The sequence below is a fragment of the Hippoglossus stenolepis genome, chromosome 1, assembly GCF_022539355.2.
Source record: "Hippoglossus stenolepis isolate QCI-W04-F060 chromosome 1, HSTE1.2, whole genome shotgun sequence".
Lineage (NCBI taxonomy): Eukaryota > Metazoa > Chordata > Actinopteri > Pleuronectiformes > Pleuronectidae > Hippoglossus > Hippoglossus stenolepis.
The window spans coordinates 31325357-31344133 of NC_061483.1; the positions used below are offsets into that span (position 1 = coordinate 31325357).

Here is an 18777-nt window from a genome sequence, read left to right on the forward strand (position 1 = left end):
ACTGGCGCATGCGCGGTGTGCGCATAGTGATTCGGCGGTGAAAAGGAACAAGCAAAGCACTGCCGGGCAGCGCATCAGCAGCAAGAACCGAATCAACGTTCACCCACTTCCTTTGCCTTCGAGCGTCGTGACACAGAGTTCGGAACATGGCGGATAAAGAGGGTAGGTCACCAGAACTACTGAGCTTAGAAAGCGGTGGCCCGTTTTCCTCGTGTGTTGCTTAGCCCAGGCATGGCTGCTAGCATGACATGCTAAGTCCTGTCAGTAGGCTCACTGGTCTTAGTCTGCCTGTGTGTCGCTCCAGGTTTTAAACTTACTGCAGAATGTCATGTCTGACACTGGTAGTTTAACTTCAGTATGTTTCCAAATGTCCAATCCATCAAACTAAACTTATTTCAACTTCAGACATTGTTCTGTGGTTGTTACGCTGCCACAGCCTCCTGCACCTAATCACACCGCAGAGTGATCCCAGTCCTCTGTAAGGGGAACCACAGCAGCGGTGGGTCACCAGTCTGGGATCAGTGTTAGAGGAACACGGTGCAGCATGTTGCTGTTACACTAGTTTGGTTTGACGCATATCAGCCGTCTCTTCCTGAGAGAATCACTCGGGCAGATTCCACACTGTTACACAAACTGCCTCACTGTACCGTGAATAACTTCCTGATAAATATGTATACCCAACTAAGAATGCATGCACAGCAGCTTCTATTGTTTCCAGTTATACGTTTAACCTAAAAGATGTTGTGTTGTTGTTTGTTGTTAGTTTATGATGATGCAGTGGAAGAAAGGGTCATCAATGAAGAGTACAAGATCTGGAAGAAAAACACGCCTTTCTTGTACGACCTGGTGATGACTCATGCACTTGAGTGGCCCAGCCTCACTGTCCAGTGGCTCCCAGATGTCCGCAGGTATTTCCATTACCTCCATGTTACTTGTCTTATAACATAGTTTCAATCTAAACAGGTCTGCTGACTGGTGTCGTCAAAGTGCCTTTTATTGGCAGTGAGCACCAGACATGGCTGAACCCAGCTCCTTCACAGGAGTCTTGGAGACAAACCACTGCCATTCCAGATACACGTTGTGCCTGTGTCCAACAACATCAAAAATAGCATTAAATGAAAATAAATATGTATCAAAAAAAGCACAAAATCCCCCCAAAAAAGCATACATTAGAGTGCAATAATTACAAATGATAGTCTACAGTTAGGGTAGGGTATATGCAGGGAAAGTGTGGCCAAGGGAAGTGCAGCAGTGTTCAGCAGTCACACAGAGGTGAGCTGTTATACAGTGGTATTATTAATGGAAGGAGACATTAGAGCTTATATAAATATAAAACAAACACACTCAATGCAGTGTGTCAAACTGTGACAGCAGTTCGTACCCGCTTCCCACCAAGGCTGACACTAATTATGTTTTTATTTTAATCTTTTTTTTTATTATTGATTAACCAACTGTTATTTATTCAACTATTATTATTATTATTATTATTATTATTATTATTTTCTAGATCAGTCAATAGAGTATTTTCTGCATGGTGTCTTTCTAAGACAAAGAGACACAAAATCTCCCATGGGTTAGATTAGGTTATATTATGTTAAAGTGAAATGAATAGGCAACGCTATTTGCTGCTGAGTACAGATGAACCGTTGTCTCTTTTGTGGATCTCTGCAGGCCAGAGGGGAAGGACTACGCTGTCCACAGGCTGGTTTTAGGGACCCATACATCAGATGAGCAGAACCACCTTGTGATTGCCAGTGTCCAAGTGCCAAATGATGATGCCCAGCTTGATGCTTCACACTATGACAGCGAGAAAGGAGGTAAATACACCAGGAGTCATTCTGCAGTGGAATACTTTTCACATACATCTTAATGCTTGATTCCTCTGTGATGAATATCTATGTAAGAACAGGGGAGTAGGTGTAGACATGGCATTCTCACAAGTGGATGATGTAATATTTATTCGTGACAGAAAGAGTCATAGCCGTTGAGTGCCCACCCTCATTTTCAAGATGGTTATTTTCATATTCTTTATTGCTACATAAAAGTTATCGTGTGCGATTTATCTCATCTACTGTTTCTGAAAAATATGATTGCCTATGACATTGTGTATTTTTTTCCCTCTCTTACTATAAGAGCATGGTCTTTCAGTTTGAGAGCAGGACTTACTGATGTCACATCCAGATTTTCCTCCACTACAGCTTCATGTCTGTTCTCAGATTTTTTTTGTGTGCAACAACTCTGTCAAAATACCCCAACCAATAGAATGTCAGGTGTAGTGTTACATGACATGACATATCATTTAGCTGACGCTTTATACAAAGCGACTTACAATAAGTGTATTCAACCATGAGGGTAGAAACCCAGAACAGCAAGAATCATGTAAGTACATTAGCTTCAAAAAGCCAAACTACATTGTGCTACATGTAAGTGCCATATATAAGTGCAGCTAACTTTAGTTATTAAATTTTTTTATTATATAAACACCACAGTTGACGATGGTTATTAGACCATTATCTTCTTAACCAAGGTGTAGTCGGAAGAGATCTTTAGTCTGCGGCAGAAGATGTGTAGACTTTCTGCTCTCCTGGCTCCCAAATGGTGGAACGAGCTCCCCATTGACATCAGGACAACAGTCGTGATTTTGTTGAGTGGCTAGCTGTCCCTCGCAGTGAGGGAGCAGCAAGCCGATTGGCCGATGCGGAGTGGACTGGCTGGGGTGTGAGGTTTAACCATGTCCTGGATATAGACTGGGCCCGATCCGTTCGCAGCACGGTACGCAATTACTAGTGTCTTGAAGCGGAGACGGGCAGCCACTGGTAACCAGTGAAGGGAGCGGAGGAGCGGTGTGTTGTGAGTCAACTTAGGTAGGTTGAAGACCAGTTGAGCTGCTGAGGGAGTTGCAGTAGACTAGGTGTGAGATGACCAGAGCCTGGACCAGAACCTGTGCCACCTTCTGAGTGAGAAGGGGAAGTATTCTCCTGATGTTGTGCAGCATGTATCTACAGGAGCGGGTTGTTGAATCAATGTTGGCGGGAAGGGAGAGTTGACTGTCGAGTGTCACACCCAAGTTCCTTGCAGTCTGGGTGGGTGCTACCACAGAGTTGTCAATTGTGATAGTAAGGTCAGGGTAAGGGTGGGAGAGCCCTTCCCTCGAAAAAAAAAAGTAGCTTGGTCTTGACAAGTGATATTGTCTCGCCCTTATTGTGTGTTGTTGTGTGTGTGTGTGTGTGTGTGTGGGTGTTAGCTTTATGTCTTTTACTTAATCCAGGTTCATGCACTTATGCCCTCCACGACTTGCACCGGTGTCCTGTCGGTGTGCGTGAAGAAAAAAATGATGTCACCTTCATCTAGCTGGAGTTCCGCATGTTAATTGCTGGTCATCATGAAGGAGCAGAGCTCAAAATCAAATCGCAAATCTCATATTTTGTAACTTAATGGGAACACTATTGCTCAAAACTATAAAAACACGGAAACAGCGGCAACAGAAAAAGTAACCACAGCAAAGGTGGGACAATTTCATTCATCATCACCACACTATTGGTTGGGGAATTTTGACAGACTTGTAGCAAAAAAAATCCAAGACCAGAAGAAAAATCTGAGAGTGACTTTTCACACTCACAAACAAGAAGCGTGAGTGTGAAAAGAGGAGCTGAAGTTGAAGTGCAGGTAATCTAAGCACAAGCAGGGTATATTAGAGTGTGAGAGCAGGGTTTTGAGTGAAAGTCCTGCTTGCAAACTAAAAGACCACGCTCTTAAATAAAGATCGGAACAAAACACACATGATCTTTTTTTGCTATTTTGTTAATGCAGTAGAGGGATATATCTCTTTGGAGAATTGCAAAGTTTTTAACTGTCTAACTTTATCATTGCCTTAGGTAGGTTATGTATACTAGCAGCCTGGATCCCACACAGGCTTACTTAACTTTTTCAAAGTGAGTTAATCATTCAAATGAACCATTGGTCGGAGTGTTCATAAATTCAGTCTCAAATGGTCAAAACATTGTTGGAACTGTCGTTGAGAAATTCCCTCAGGGCTGCAGGCAGTACCATCAAACAAAGTCCTGTGATCATTTTCTTACTGAAAGATACAGTCTGCTCGATCTAGATAATCTATTTGCAGAAATGGAATAGAGGGTTACGGCCGGCTTAAAATGCTGCAACTGTAATACGTTTTAATCCTAAAAAACTTCAACTGATCTTAAGTATAGCAGGGACAAACCTCTAGTCTTATAGGTGGCAGTGATGCATCTATAGTTGAATCTGTTGCATGACATTCATGTGCATGCACATGCACCACTGCTTCTGCCATAGATTGAATTAATTCTGTGGTAAACACTGCAGTGAAAGAGAAACAAAATTCCTGGATCTGCCCATTTATTCAGATCCATTCCAAAATGTAATGTAATCCTGCTAACTAACAATAACTTAAACTCCTTGGTGGAGGTAAACAGCTATGACACACTGAAGGAAAGGGGCAAACAAACCTGGAAATCATTATGTGGTTTCTTTAATTGTGCCCACAATAAGATGCCCAATTTCTGAAATCTTTAAAGCGACTTTTGTATATAAAGTGAGGGAATTAATTAATGAGGCTGCGCTCAAGCCATTTTTCATTTAGTCTGTATACTGAAACTGTGATATTCTCTCTTCCAGCAGGTATGTTGATTGGCGCCCAGCTGTGTGTGTGTGATGAAGACTCTCTGTTCCTTTGGTGTGTTGCCGTATGTATGTATAAGTTTGTTAATGTGGCCACAACAATTTTAAGGTAAATACCAAATCTTGATGCTAAATACACCTAGTCAGCATCCATATCAGAACAAAGAAGGCAAAGAAGTAGGCTCCATCCACACAAGTACCTTTTTAGTTTTAAACTGCATCACTCCTAGTGTTGCACGGTATACCGATACCAGAAAGGCATCGTGATACCCAGCCGTTAAAAACGACAGATGCCTACTTTTATTAGTATTGGTACTTTATGAATGACGCCCGGCGCACAGTGGCTGCGGAACCGCTGAGGGTTATGTTATTAAACTTAACAAGTTATGATCTTTATCTTTACAATAATCCAAATTATATATAGCCTACATGCATGCATACAGTTAGATTCTGTATTTTATAATGTTACAACATGCCAATGCCTGTGTACAGGAACTGTTACGTGATTTGGGTTATTGCTTGAAAAGGTGTTCATGCTCTAGTGTTTGGAAAACGCAACACTAGGTGGGTGTATATCTTCATACTGTCCATTGCTGCAGCTCCTCTTTTTAACCTCAGTCTGACACACTTGGTTTTGATAAAGCCCAGTCTGCTCTGATTTGCCAGCTGACCCACTCTTTTTGTGATTGGTCAACCGCATCTGATGTGTTGGCCTCCACTTTACCTGGCTTGCCAGACTAGCCATGACATATTCAGTCACATCTCATCTCAGAATGAGGGACACTGGGTCCATCTCCAGCACAAAATCCAATATTTTTTCCATTTCAGATAAAACATCAGACCAATACCTTTGTAGTTTACAGCATGACCAAAGACAGTGAGTTAATGGATTAAAATAATGTTTACGATTGGGAGAAATGTGCAATCTATGTCTAATCCTAAATTGCATTGCTTTGGTGCGATTACAAACTGAAATTGATCTTCCCAGTTTTCAAAGTAAATTGTGACAGAAAGTTCCTTCTCCCAGGTGCCCTTAAGTCCCGCAGATCAGCCAGGGATGCAATACTCAAAGCCTTATAACATAAACTGACAGACATCCTTCCAGCTGCTTCAAATATCAATTTCTCAATAGGGGATACTTGAGGGTTGTCAATTATGGTTGTGTCATGTAATATATAGTGGCACATCTGCAGATAGCTGAATTTGTTTTGTCTAGGGATACCAAATTTTACAATCAAATGTTCGAGTATATTTACCATGTCATCATTTTTGTTTATTTTTAAAAATATATTAATAATAGCATATCTACATACTGACAAACAGTACAAGTGCAATTTGTTTTTGGGCTTTGATGAAATAATTTGGTGAAATGGACATTGTCTGCAGCAGCTCATAATGTGATCAGTACCCTTCTCAGAAATGACCTGTCATATCAGAAATTCAATTCAGACAGTCAAATCAAAGTTTGTAGTCTGCACTGGTCCTATGTTAATGTGCTGCTTAGTTAACAGGGCATGCATCGATTGCCTGCATTGTCTCCCTTATCAGGGGATTTGGTTGGACGTTTGGATCACTAGCAACGTTGTTGAGTAAAATGGAGGCAGACAGAGATAGTGAAAGGCTTAGAGGCAGAAATCTACATTCAGAACTGGAGTGTGCTTTCTCTGCCAAGGCTCTGTGTCATCACACAGCTATTGGCTGATATTGTTGCAGCAATAACAACAGTTCTCATCAGCCAGTAATCTATATCATCATCATCATGTTGCAAAATCCCTCAAGGAAAATGTAAAAGACTAAATGAGCAGTCGGCCCAATCCAGTTTCACCCCTTCTCTCTACCCCTTAGCCCTTCCCCTCCATTTTGCGTGTCCATGTGTAGGAGTAGGGTGTTCTGATTCTTGTTGGGATGGAGGGGTAGTGGCAAGTATTAAGGCTGCACAGCCCTAGAAACTGAGATTTTTCAGACCCACACTTCAAAGCGAGGGCTTTGAGAATTTTCCAGAATGCCTTGTGAATCATCTGCAAGATGGGAGAGATCCACAAATGTAGCATAATTATGATCATTTTATTCCACAACAACCTTTAAAAAATGCTAGCATGCTAACGTTACATTGTTATTGCATGATGATCCCGTATTTTGACATAATTTCATGTTGCATCCCCCCTCTTTGAAGATACACGATGCACTTAATTGAACTAGTGTATAGCAGCGATGTTACTGAACTGCTCCTCTAATAACAACGCATCCTGGCAGGGTTGTCTACAGACTGAAGCTGTGAGCTTTTGATTTATGTGTAATAATGCAGAGCATCCAAGCTTTTCCATTTCCATTGGATGAATGGCAAATGTCATTGATTCATCTGCATTAGACTAGATGTTATTAGGATATTATAGGTTTGTCACTTTAGTAACTGCAAACAATAGCATTGGTTTATTTAAGATCACAACAATGTTATTAAACGACATCACCGGCAAAACTTTTTGTCGTGTCTGTTTACATCGACGACTACTGATGATGTAACAGCTTCTTGAAGGGCTGTCCCAATTCGTAGGGGAGGATTTCAACCTCTACCCCTCGTAGCTCTGTTTCAAGGGCCAAGATAACCCTCGAAAACAAGGGGTAGGGGGAAGGGCTGAAATGGGATTGGGCCTAACCTGCAGTTTTCCAATGTCTGACTGTGGCTCTTAGGGCTGGGCAATATGGCCTAAAACAAATATCTCAACAAACAAATCTCCTCTAAATCACTGTAAAAATGTGAAATTCATAAAGGTCCACAGGAAGTGGCTAAGCTAGCGGACGTTAGCTTTTCCGATGGTCCCTGAATGCACCTTGTCGGAAGATATCAGCGTACATTTAGTCGTATAATGTGTGATATAAAAGTAAATGAATGAACGTGACTAGTAGTTTAAAGTGCTTTGAGTGGTCAATAAGACTAGAAAAACAGCTATATAAATGTATATAAATGCAGTACATTTACCATTTCTAACATTGGATGTATAACAGTCTCATTCTGTTCTTTTGTCAGAGTTTGGTGGATTTGGTTCAGTAAGTGGAAAAATAGAGATCGAGATCAAAATCAACCACGAGGGAGAGGTGAACCGAGCCCGCTACATGCCCCAGAACCCCTTCATCATTGCCACCAAGACTCCCACGTGTGATGTTTTGGTCTTTGACTACACGAAGCACCCGCCTAAGCCAGGTTGGAGCTCTGCTGTGATTATGTTCTTATGACTATGTGCTTTAGAGTGTTTTAGCAAATTGCATATCATTAGGTGAAGGCTGAATGTATTTCTGCATTTCAGATCCCAGTGGGGAATGTATTCCTGACATGAGACTGAAAGGTCACCAGAAAGAAGGGTATGGTCTTTCTTGGAATCCCAACCTCAGCGGCAACCTTCTCAGTGCCTCTGATGACCATGTAAGTGAAGAGAACTAAGACCTACCAGGACAAGTTATCCAGAGTAGGTAGCAACATCAGCAGTTACAGTTCAACTGAGGCCAAGGTGATGTCTTGTAAAGTTTTGTTTTGTGAGACTATCATAATCATATTCAAAATTGCTTAAATGATTCATTGATTATCAAATCATATCTTCACAAGCTGCGATTCTGGGTTTTAGCCCTTTTTACGCTCAACAGATAGAAATGGCTAAATCAACCAAAGTTGAAGTTGCAAACTGTAACAAGTAGGTTTCAGCCTTCACAAAGCAGAGCACGGACACTGAAATACTTCGTGTTTATTTGCGTATAGAGCAGGGAAGTAAGATCCGATCACAAGTGGAGACACATTCAGAACACATTGAAATACCAGGTGCGAACACACGTAATTGACCAAGTCCAGTTGTGATGGGATCTCTCTGGACAGATTGTAATACCAGGTCTGATCAGGGCCTATGTTAACCCACCTGAACATTGTATGCACTGGTGGAAAGCCCAGCACATTTTTAAAATGGGTTGATAAATTGTGGCATTTACCAGTTTATAACAGATCAATGCAAGCAAGATGTACAAAATATAAACTAACACTGTGCTCTCCTTTCATTCCTCACCAGACCATCTGTCTATGGGACATCGGTGCTGGCCCAAAGGAAGGGAAGGTTGTTGATGCCAAAACCATCTTCACAGGCCACACAGCAGTGGTGGAAGATGTTTCCTGGCATTTGCTCCATGAATCCCTGTTTGGCTCAGTGGCCGACGACCAGAAGCTTATGATGTAAGAGGTTAATGCAAATGGTCTGGTTATGTTGTATTTCTTACCAAATACATTCACTTAGCACTTTATTAGGTAGTTCCTCCCTTTGCTCTCCAAACAACTTAGGTTCCTTGTCACATGGATCAGTATCCACAAGATGCAGGAAACTTTCCTCTGACATTCTGCTCCATGTTGACGTGACATATCATTTTTGTAGATTTGTCAAGTGCACATTCATGCTGCTGATCGTTTGTTCTACCACATCCCAAAGATTATACTGATTTCACATCTGGTGGCTGTGGAGGTTCATGAAACCACTTTGACACATTTACGTTGTGACATGGAGCATTATCAGCTAAAGGAAACCATTAGAGGATGGAAACCTGTGCCTATGAGGGGTTGAATATACATGGTCAGCAACAATACCCAGATAAACTGTGACATTCAAACCATGATTGATTGGTATTAGGCCCAAAGTGAGTCAGAAATTGTCCCACACCGTTACTCTACCACCAGCAGTCTGGACTGTTGACAAAAGGTAGGTTGTCTGGATTCAAGCTGTTGACTCTACCATCTGCAGCCTCAGCAGAAATCCAGACTCATCAGACCAGGCTACGTTGTTTAGTCTTCAACTGTCCAGTGTTGGTGAGTCTGTGTCACTGCAGCCTCACTCTTCTGTTGTTGGCTGACAGGAGAGGAGCCTGATGTGCTGTTGTTAGAAACATCCACCGCAAAGTGTGTGAATGGTTATCTGAGTGACCTTAGCCTTTCTGACCGCTCCAACCATATTGTTGTGTGTGAAGATCTCAGGAGATCAGTTTCTCACTGGACTCAACTGTATGAATAAGCAGGTGTGTAGCTGATTGAATTAAAATGCTCATTGAGTGTATGCTATGCCCTTGCCTCCTCCTTACCCTTCTTTATCCTCCACCAGATGGGACACACGGTCCAATAACACATCCAAAGCCAGCCACGCGGTGGATGCTCACACTGCTGAAGTCAACTGTCTGAGCTTCAACCCATACAGCGAGTTCATTCTTGCCACTGGTTCTGCTGATAAGGTACAGAAAAAGCAAAAACCCATTTGGATTGTTTATTCTAATCAATGCTGCAAATACCTTTTATCTTTCTGATGTTCTCCTTTACACTTGACATCTATTGCACTTGTGTCCGTCCTGGGAGAGGGATCCCTCACATGTGGCTCTCTCTGAGGTTTCTACCTTCTTTTTACCCTGTTAAAGGGTTTTTTAGTAGTTTTTCCTTACTCTTGTTGAGGGTTAAGGGCAGAGGATGTCACACCTTGTTAAAGCCCTATGAGACAAACTGTGATTTGTGAATATGGGCTATACAAATAACATTTGATTGATAGATTGTGCCAGGTTCAGGCTGACATCAATGACTTTGGAGAAAATGTAAGGCAAATCTTCCTTTGTTTTTCAGACTGTTGCACTGTGGGATCTCAGGAACCTCAAACTGAAGCTACACTCGTTTGAGTCCCACAAAGATGAAATCTTCCAGGTAACCTCAACTGCTTTGTTTTGCAAATACAATTTAAGTTAAATTGTATCATTTATAGTCCACACTGTATGTATTTAAAACAATTACACAATTTTGTAAAATTAGTAAATAAATGTAAAATGTATTAAATAAATAATAGTCATGTAGATTCCGGAATATTGATGGCCATGGTGGCTGTAAAAACTCCTACTCTTCAGGACCCACTTAGCATTGGCTTAGCTGTTTTTGGGTCATCACCATTCTGAAAGATGAACCATTGTTCCTGTCTCAGGCAGGGTGTGATGTAACCAATGACCTGGGGCCAGCCAGCCATAATATAAATGAAAGTTGCCACTTTAAATCTGTCCATGATAGTGTTTGGACCCAAAACATGAGTGTTATTGATATTATTAATAATGTAACAGTTGGCTACTTGACTTGTTTAACTAAGGGGCTACAGTAATGTCTGAGGCTGGTTCAAAGTTAAGTGTCTTGTGCTAACATTAATATAAAAAATAATGACATGATCATATACTCATTACACATAGCTATTGTTAGTGTATGCAGCAGTATTTTATAATCCACAATGAAATTTGATTTCTTTCTTGCAGAAAACATAATAGCCAGGAAGTGTATAAACTGCTCATGAAAGCCCAGACTCTTCTGGTCATTGACAGGAGAGAGCTAACACTAACCTTGCCAACCTCAGCTTTTACTGTAGCTGCCTGTCTAACAGCGAGTGCTGTGGGTTTTAGGAGACAGCTGTTTCTTGAACAAATCTCCCAAGGGGAGACCAAATAACTGAACAAGCATCAGATGATGGTTTTGTGAGTTTTTTCCAGACTGCCTCACTATTCAAGATGTTGTTTGTACAAAGCAATGATGGAGGATAAAAGCATTAAAGCAATAACAGTCAAAAAACTAATAGAATATATTTATTTAGGTGACTTATCACAGTTCCACTTAGTGCAGCTCTTCTTTTCAGCAGTTTCTTGAACAAAATAACCAAGGAAACAAACTAAAACATGTCTTTATAAACAGCTCTTATCATCGTAGCTTAGTGCAGCACAGCAGAGGTACAACTAGGACGTCACTAAGGATTCTTATTTTACTAAATAGAAGATTAAACAAGGCTCTCAGAGAGTAAAGGCCTCCATCAAGGAGGTGTATTGAGACACTTGTGCTCAGTCTGCTTTAGTGCTGTATCATAGTGTGCAGGCTGATAATCCTCACTTTGAGATTCATCACTATGACGTGCCAGAATTAAAGGTTATGTCATTTATGTTAATAATTTTCTTGTTTAAAACTGTAGTGTTGTGAAGTGTTTTTTCCATATATGTGATGAAATTGCAAATGAAAAGATTGATAATTGTATTATTGTAGCTGAGCATTACATTAACCTGCTGTCATCTGACTGTCCCACTCATTAGGTACAATGGTCTCCTCACAATGAGACCATCTTGGCCTCCAGTGGCACCGACCGGCGTCTCAACGTCTGGGATCTCAGGTAAAAACCTCTCAACGTGTGTGTGTGTGTGTGTGTGTGTGTGTGTGTGTGTGTGTGTGTGTGTGTGTGTGTGTGTGTGTGTGTGTGTGTGTGTGTGTGTGTGTGTGTGTGTGTGTGTGTGTGTGTGTGTGTGTGTGTGTGTGTGTGTGTGAGAATTCATCATGACATAGACACTTATCACACAATGTGTTGAACATTAGCTTTTTTAAATTAGAAACATGGCACTAAGAGTTGATTGAAGAGTAACTGTCTGTTGTTTCTCTAGTAAAATTGGGGAGGAGCAGTCGGCAGAAGATGCAGAGGATGGCCCACCAGAGCTGCTGGTAAGTAATGTCTGAACAAGCAAGGTAACTGTGGGATTTCCATCTCACTCATCAGGTCCTTGTTCTCACAGGGACCAAAGGATTGTTCTCTTGCACAAATATCTGTGCAAGCAATGTAAATATGGTGTTGATCAGGTTTGTCAGGCTGCCCCTGCACAGTAATAAAACATCACTGATTGTTTGAAAATAGAATGAGGTTAAATAGCTCCACAGATGTTATTGGTCTGTTTCAAAGTGCTGAGCTTTCATGTTTTAGGAGTTTGAACATGTCTGTGGTTTCACTCTCCAGTGAACCACTTCACCTCTAGATGTTAACGTGTCCATCTTTTTTCCACCAGTTCATCCACGGAGGCCACACCGCCAAGATCTCCGACTTCTCCTGGAACCCCAACGAACCCTGGGTTATTTGCTCTGTGTCCGAGGACAACATCATGCAAGTCTGGCAGATGGTGAGTGCTGCTGCTCTCACATGAGCCTCAGTCTCATTATGAGATTTCCTCCTCAACACTTTTTGATGTTTTCACCTTAAAAGCTTGTCCAGTAAAAGCCTCCTACTAAAAGTCTTGCAACAACAAGGCAGGGAGGAGGAGCCATGAGGCTGCAACACTTTCAATGTGAAGTGTTGATTTTCATTCATGATAGCCTTTTAGTACTTTACACTGAATACATCATTCAGCAGCTCTACATGAATTGGACTAGTTAGAAATAAAGACTAGTTTTTATCTGCAGCTCTGGGAACTGCTTTCTTGGACATTAAAATTGTGTCAGGATTGTTTGGAAAGAAACTCATCCACCAAGTGTTGTTGCAGAACCATCTCTGGGAGCCAGATTATTCATGTTAATGGCCTGTAACTATATAGAGCTTTTCCAGTCTTGATGACCACTCAAAATGTATTGTACATTTCAATTTTCCAGGCAGAGAACATCTACAATGATGAGGAACCAGACAACACCCCTGCATCAGAGCTGGAGGCTCAGGGATCTTAACCCAGTGCTGCACCAATCTCTCTCGAGGCACGACCCCTCCTCCAAACCTGGCCCCACCTGACGCCCTCTTCTCTACTTCACTCAAGTGCAAAATGAAAACGTCTGCTCTCCACATGAATGGACAGTGTGGATTCAGAGACATTGTGGACTTGTTAACAGACAGATGGATTCAGTCGGTCTTCTTTACTCTGCACCATGGCTCAGGTACTCTGAAGCAGGCCAACATCCGACCATTTCGGTACCATCTCCAGTGTCTGGGGATCTGGTGGTGAAGGTGCTTTGAGCATAAAACTGTCATGTGCCAGTCATTGAGAGCCGTTAATCTGTTCATGTCAGAGGGCTCATGCAAAGAAAAGTGTCATTTTACATTTGGATCATGAATATCTAGGAAACCAGTAAACAGGCTCCCTGAAGATAGAAATATGTAGTAGAACCTGCACAATAGATGAGTACCTGACCTCCATCCCTCTGAACTCTGAGTGTTCAGCAGCTTTTCTTAATGTTCCACCTGAGTTATTGTTGGCTGTTATTTTTCTTGCATTTAGCTGACGCATCACTGTCTTGTGAAGAAACATTCCGTTTTTCTCCTATAGGTTCGTAAACTGCTAAGTTGGTGTCTCGAGTGAAAGGTGTGGGACTTGACAAGTGTACCTTTCTTTCCTCTTCTCTTGTTACATGATAAATGACCCTGTTTTGTGTCCTGAACCTGAAATCACAATAAGACTTTTGTAACTTTTTTAAAGCCAGTTTCGCATTCATTTACAGTTCCAATTTGACTAAGGCAGAACAATCTTCACTCCTCTGATTCCTTAGCTAAAGGAAATAAATCCATAGTAAAGAGCAAGTGCAAATTCTACAAAATGTTTATTGAAAAGAAAGACAGGACTATAAGAACATTGTACAATCAAAGAGAGGGTGTGGGCTTTTTCAGTAAAAATAAAGCCCTCTGAAGCTGTGGTGACTCGTGCCTCTTCTTTCACAATTTCTACAGAGGTAGATTCTGACATTACCTGAGTGTCAGTCTGGGCAAAGAGGAAACATGCTGCTCAGGGGTGTGACAACAACTGTCCACCACTTGATACCAGAGAAGTACGCACACGTCAACTGAGCCTTTGAGTTCACATGTCCACACAATGTGAAGGTAAATGCGTGAGGAGAACTTCAGTAAGAAAATCAGCTGAACAGCAAGGCAACGTCTTCGAGGACATTTCATTGACATGTTAAACAGGCCAACTGTTCAGTACATAATGAAGGAAAACTATTTGAAACAACCCAACCTGACTCACTGACCTTACTCAGACGATGATGCAAACTTCAGAAAGGACATTACTCCATGACAAGTGAAAAATCATTGCACTTTAGTTTCTCAGATTCACTCTTATGATTTCTACAAACTGGAACTTTTCTTAGGGCTTAGCAAGATGCTGTGCATCAGGAATGATGTCTTTTAGGTTCTCAGAGCTGCTGAGGAACAGCAGCTGCAATGAGGCAGTGTTGACCCAAACTTAGCGAAGGAGAATACAATTAAGTTTGTGAATTATTTTTGTCCCAAAACCAGAGATCATCTTTTTTACAAACATCTGATCCTGCCAATGATCCGTTTCCTACACATCAGGACTCCACTCAAACAGTATTGGCAGCTTCTGTAAGAATCACCTGCTTTTCTTCCACTTTCAGGCTTCAAAGTTGATAAGGCCCTTTATTCTGATGTACCAACACGATTTAAGGTTTCACACATTTACAGGAAGTTATTAGCCAGTGGATGAAGCCGTTTACTCCTGACTCAGCTCTTCTCTGTGCACCCTGCATGATGGATCGTATTGAAATCACTGTTCAGTTCAAAAGAAAAGGACTGTGGTGATGCTGATTTGAATCTAGTGAGGAAACATGGGTTTAATCTGGTCTGGTTGATACGATGATCTGAGCCATTACTTCTCATTTAAAATTCAAACAAAGCTGTGACATTTTGAACTAGAATGACCTTTTAAAATGTTTTATTTACGATCTCTTATTTATTTACGAGATCAAAGATTCTGAACTAGTTCACCTAGTCATCTAGCAGGGCGTACTCAACTTGTTGCTGCTCTCAGTATAAAAATGAAGCCCTTTGGCGACAGGAGATGTTTTAATGAGGAAAACTGAAGAATCAACATTGTCTTGGTTTTAGCTTAAACAAAAATATATTTTGTATTGTTATCTAATGTATCACATCTGATCCTAACATTTTACACTATTATTTAAGTAATTCTATAACTTTATTCGCATATTGCGTAAACCACAGACTGTTGCTAGGAAAAAACCCGACCTCAAGTAGCAACAAAAGGATTTGATACAAATGAATCATGACTGCAGCTACCCAGTCAAGTTACATCAACCGTCCTTAGACTCTGGGGACATACTGTCATTTACCTTTAGTAATCGGCAGTTGCAGGGGGAATAAAAAAGGAACCAGGGTTTCTACTTCTCTTTTCATTTGTTACACAACTAATTCAATTTCTTTTCACACCAACAACTGAGTGCAATGAAATAACTGTCTTCTGAGAGATATGTGCAGAGCTCTCTAGTCATCTCCATTTAGTTAGCAAAGCAACATTAGCCTGGTATAATGACAGGGTGTGTAGGTCATAGTGACACTGTGCAGCTTGTTCCGCTTGTGCACTTTAGAATTTTGCTTTCAGACTCATTACTAAACAGTAAATATTTGAAAATCTGTAGCCAAAAAGTGATGGTCCTGGTGGTAATGGGTAGCATGCTAACTAGTTATTAGCAAACAGGTGGGTCAAGGTAGCCATTTTATATGGATTTACAGGATCATTTTGTTAAGATACTTCTGGTTCCAAAAGACCACCTTATCCACACACAAAAAAAAGATCTAAACAATGAAGATGTCAAACGAGCCAACTCTGCATTGTACTTGCTCTACACTAGGTCCTGCTTCCTCCTCAGATCTCATTAACACACCAACCTACGAAACAAAGCATGTGACGGACCCACTTGGGACTGAATCACTGGAGAACTTCTGATGAGACACCACAGGGATGGACCATTTGACCAAAGAAATTAAAGACGTTGAACTGCTTCAATTAGACTGCATGGAAATTTCTTATGAAAATACACTTATGGTAGAAAATGGAGTACAAAGTGCTCGCCACAAAGCCAATTATTACAACCAACCTAAACGTGGGCTAACTCTTAGAATAGAATCTTTGATAAAGTCCCTTTATTCTTCTTAAACAATTACACAAAAAGATATAGGCTCAGTTTCTGTGTAGAAACCTGCAGAGGCAAGTGTAGACTTAAAAAACAGAGGAAATCTATATCTCCATTGAAGATGGTTTGTCTGGCTAGTTCTGGAACTAGGCTGGAGGCGTGTGGAACCCTAGTATCACACCCTTCTCCTCTATACTCACACACATGTAGGCTGGCTCAGTCCTGTGTGTCTGCAGGAGGGCTGCTTGTTGTGGCAGTAGTGGTTTTGTCAGTAGCAGCCGGAGAGGAGTCAAGTCCAGGTGGTCTGGGATCTTGGTGAATGCCCTCTGTCTCCTGTCTGACGCCCTGTGTCGAGCCCACCTCCTCATCCTTTTCCTCCCCATCCTTTTCCTCCCCATCCTTTTCCTCCCCATCCCCTTCCTCCTCCTCCTGCTCTTCCTGCTCCTCCGCTAAAGGCTCCTGTTGCTGGTCTTCAGGAGCTGCTGTGGTCCCTTTGTCTCCCTGCTCCTGCAGGAGGCTGAGCCGATTGTTCAGGTCGTTCCTCTCCTTCTGCAGCGCTCTGCACAGCCTCTCCAGCAGCTCCAGCTTCCCCTGCAGGGCCTTGAAGTGGCCATCGCGCAGAGTTTTCTACAACAAAACACAATGTTTCATTAGCGTCATTTTTCTCACACTGGACAGGGCAGTTTGGAGGAAAGTATTGAATGACAAATTATTTAGTCAGAACTTTCAACCACATCTCTTGGCCTTGGAGCTCTGGAAAAAGTAAGTGGACTAGTGACCGAAACCTGACTAACAATTGTATTGTGTATTCTTGTGTATGTATGGAATTAGTACTTTCTTTTATTCCCTGCTGGCTGACAAATTGCCCCTCTGGGATAAAAAAGTTTACCTTGACCTAACAATTATCCTGTCAAATTGTTTCAAATGAAAGGACCCAAAAGTTTGGTTAATTAAACAGAATCCCCTTTTCGAGACAAAAAGTCCATCAGTCTGAGTTACACTAACATCCGTCCTGAATGATTGGATCGCAGGTAGACAGCTCCAAGTTCAGGTCTGAACACAGCCAAGCCATAGAGGACACATTTGACATCAGACTAAATCAGATATGATATCTAGTTCCAACCAGGCACTGGTTCCCACACAGCTTGTACCAACCGGGCCGAATCCCAATGCAGATTTTATGAAGATCAGTGGAACGGATTATTTTTGTTGTATCTGTTTTTCCTCGTCTGAACTGAACTGTGTTGGACTTGTGGGGGAGACTGAAATGGACTTTGTAAATATATGGATTGAACTCTTGGATTGACATATTCGCACTCGCACACAAACACACACCCGCCCTCACCTCTTTCCTATTCTTTGGTTACTTTTTATTAAACCCAGAAACAACCCCCCCACGGTGTGGCTGTGGCTTTGACACAAGAAATTGGGACGCAGAGATCCACAATTCTACGTAAGCGGAGGACCATGACAAACTTATTAAAGGAGCAGGCGATGCACGGGTTACATTTGAAAACAGAGGGATGCTCCATGTCAAGCACATCAGCTGGCAGTGTGGGTGCACTGGCCAGACCAGTGGGGAGAAAATGAATGACGAGTTTGGAGCTGGAGTATTTTTCTGTATTAAGTATTCAATCTTATTTAGTGTTGAATTATTGTAGTTGGATTATGGTATGTTGTTATGTAAAGTTGTTAAGTGTTTTCAATATTCATATTTGTACATTTAAATTAAGTAGGGATGCATGATATATATCAATCCGATATAAAAGCGGCTTGATAATAGGAATTTTATATTATTATTTATTTATCGGAATCAGAAATTATAGCTGATAAAACGTCCGGCAAACACAGCGTGCCTGGCCGCGCTCATGACGTCATACATCAGTGCCTGTCCATACCAGCGTGATGTGTTTACATGGAAACTGAAAACTGCGTCGTCGGTGTGGAAGTTTTTCAAACTTTCTGAGAGTGACTGTAGTATTGCAATTTGCAACAAATGTGCAAAGGTTCCGTGAGGGGGAAAAACATTTGTAAATTTGAACACTACCAATCTCATAAGTGACCTTAGAGTCCGTCATCACAACGACCATGTATGGTGAGAATACGAGGTGCTTGCAGCCAGCGTTAGTGAGAAAAGAAAAGAGAGTGTCCAGCAGGCATTTGAGAACTGCAGGATGTTTTCTTGATACAGTCCACAGACTAAAGCAATGAATGACAGAATCACAGAGTTTATTGCTCTTGATGACCCGCCATTTTCCGTGGTAGAAGACGAAGGATTCTGCTTGCCCATTTGGAGCCCCGCTATACTCTGCCAAGTCGCTGCTTCTTTTCTCTAAGTTTTAACACGGACATATGGAGCTCAGACCTCAGTCCAGTTAGTAAGCTTGGATTGACGGCTTAGTGGCTGG

At 41.6% G+C, this 18777-nt stretch overlaps 2 protein-coding genes across 3 annotated transcripts in view; one reads left to right on the forward strand and one right to left on the reverse strand.

The window, feature by feature from the left end:
* On the forward strand, positions 1-14114 carry LOC118104852 (histone-binding protein RBBP7). 2 transcript variants are annotated; one of them, XM_035152110.2, is made up of 12 exons: positions 1-162; positions 764-908; positions 1672-1817; positions 7679-7855; positions 7959-8074; positions 8706-8866; positions 9780-9906; positions 10286-10363; positions 11773-11849; positions 12115-12172; positions 12511-12621; positions 13088-14114. In XM_035152110.2, exons 1-12 carry the CDS (start codon positions 147-149, stop codon positions 13157-13159), a joined length of 1284 nt encoding a protein of 427 aa, XP_035008001.1. In that variant the 5' UTR covers positions 1-146; the 3' UTR covers positions 13160-14114. The 2 variants fall into 2 exon arrangements, with proteins under 2 accessions (XP_035008001.1, XP_035008010.1); XM_035152119.2 differs by having other exon boundaries at positions 7682-7855.
* txlng (taxilin gamma) overlaps positions 14005-18777 on the reverse strand; it is a 16792-nt gene continuing 12019 nt past the window's right edge. The window contains exon 11 of the mRNA XM_035152098.2: positions 14005-16996. Within this exon, the coding sequence (XP_035007989.2) occupies positions 16586-16996 (411 nt within the window). The 3' untranslated portion in view covers positions 14005-16585. The remainder of the gene's footprint in view (positions 16997-18777) is intronic.

Bases quoted from the DNA above. Each gene is read 5' to 3' on its own strand.
- LOC118104852 (XM_035152110.2), top strand. The intron at 7,856-7,958 runs GTTGGAGCTCTG...TCTGCATTTCAG, and splicing joins GAAGCACCCGCCTAAGCCAG to ATCCCAGTGGGGAATGTATT. The intron at 8,867-9,779 runs GTAAGAGGTTAA...ATCCTCCACCAG, and splicing joins GACGACCAGAAGCTTATGAT to ATGGGACACACGGTCCAATA.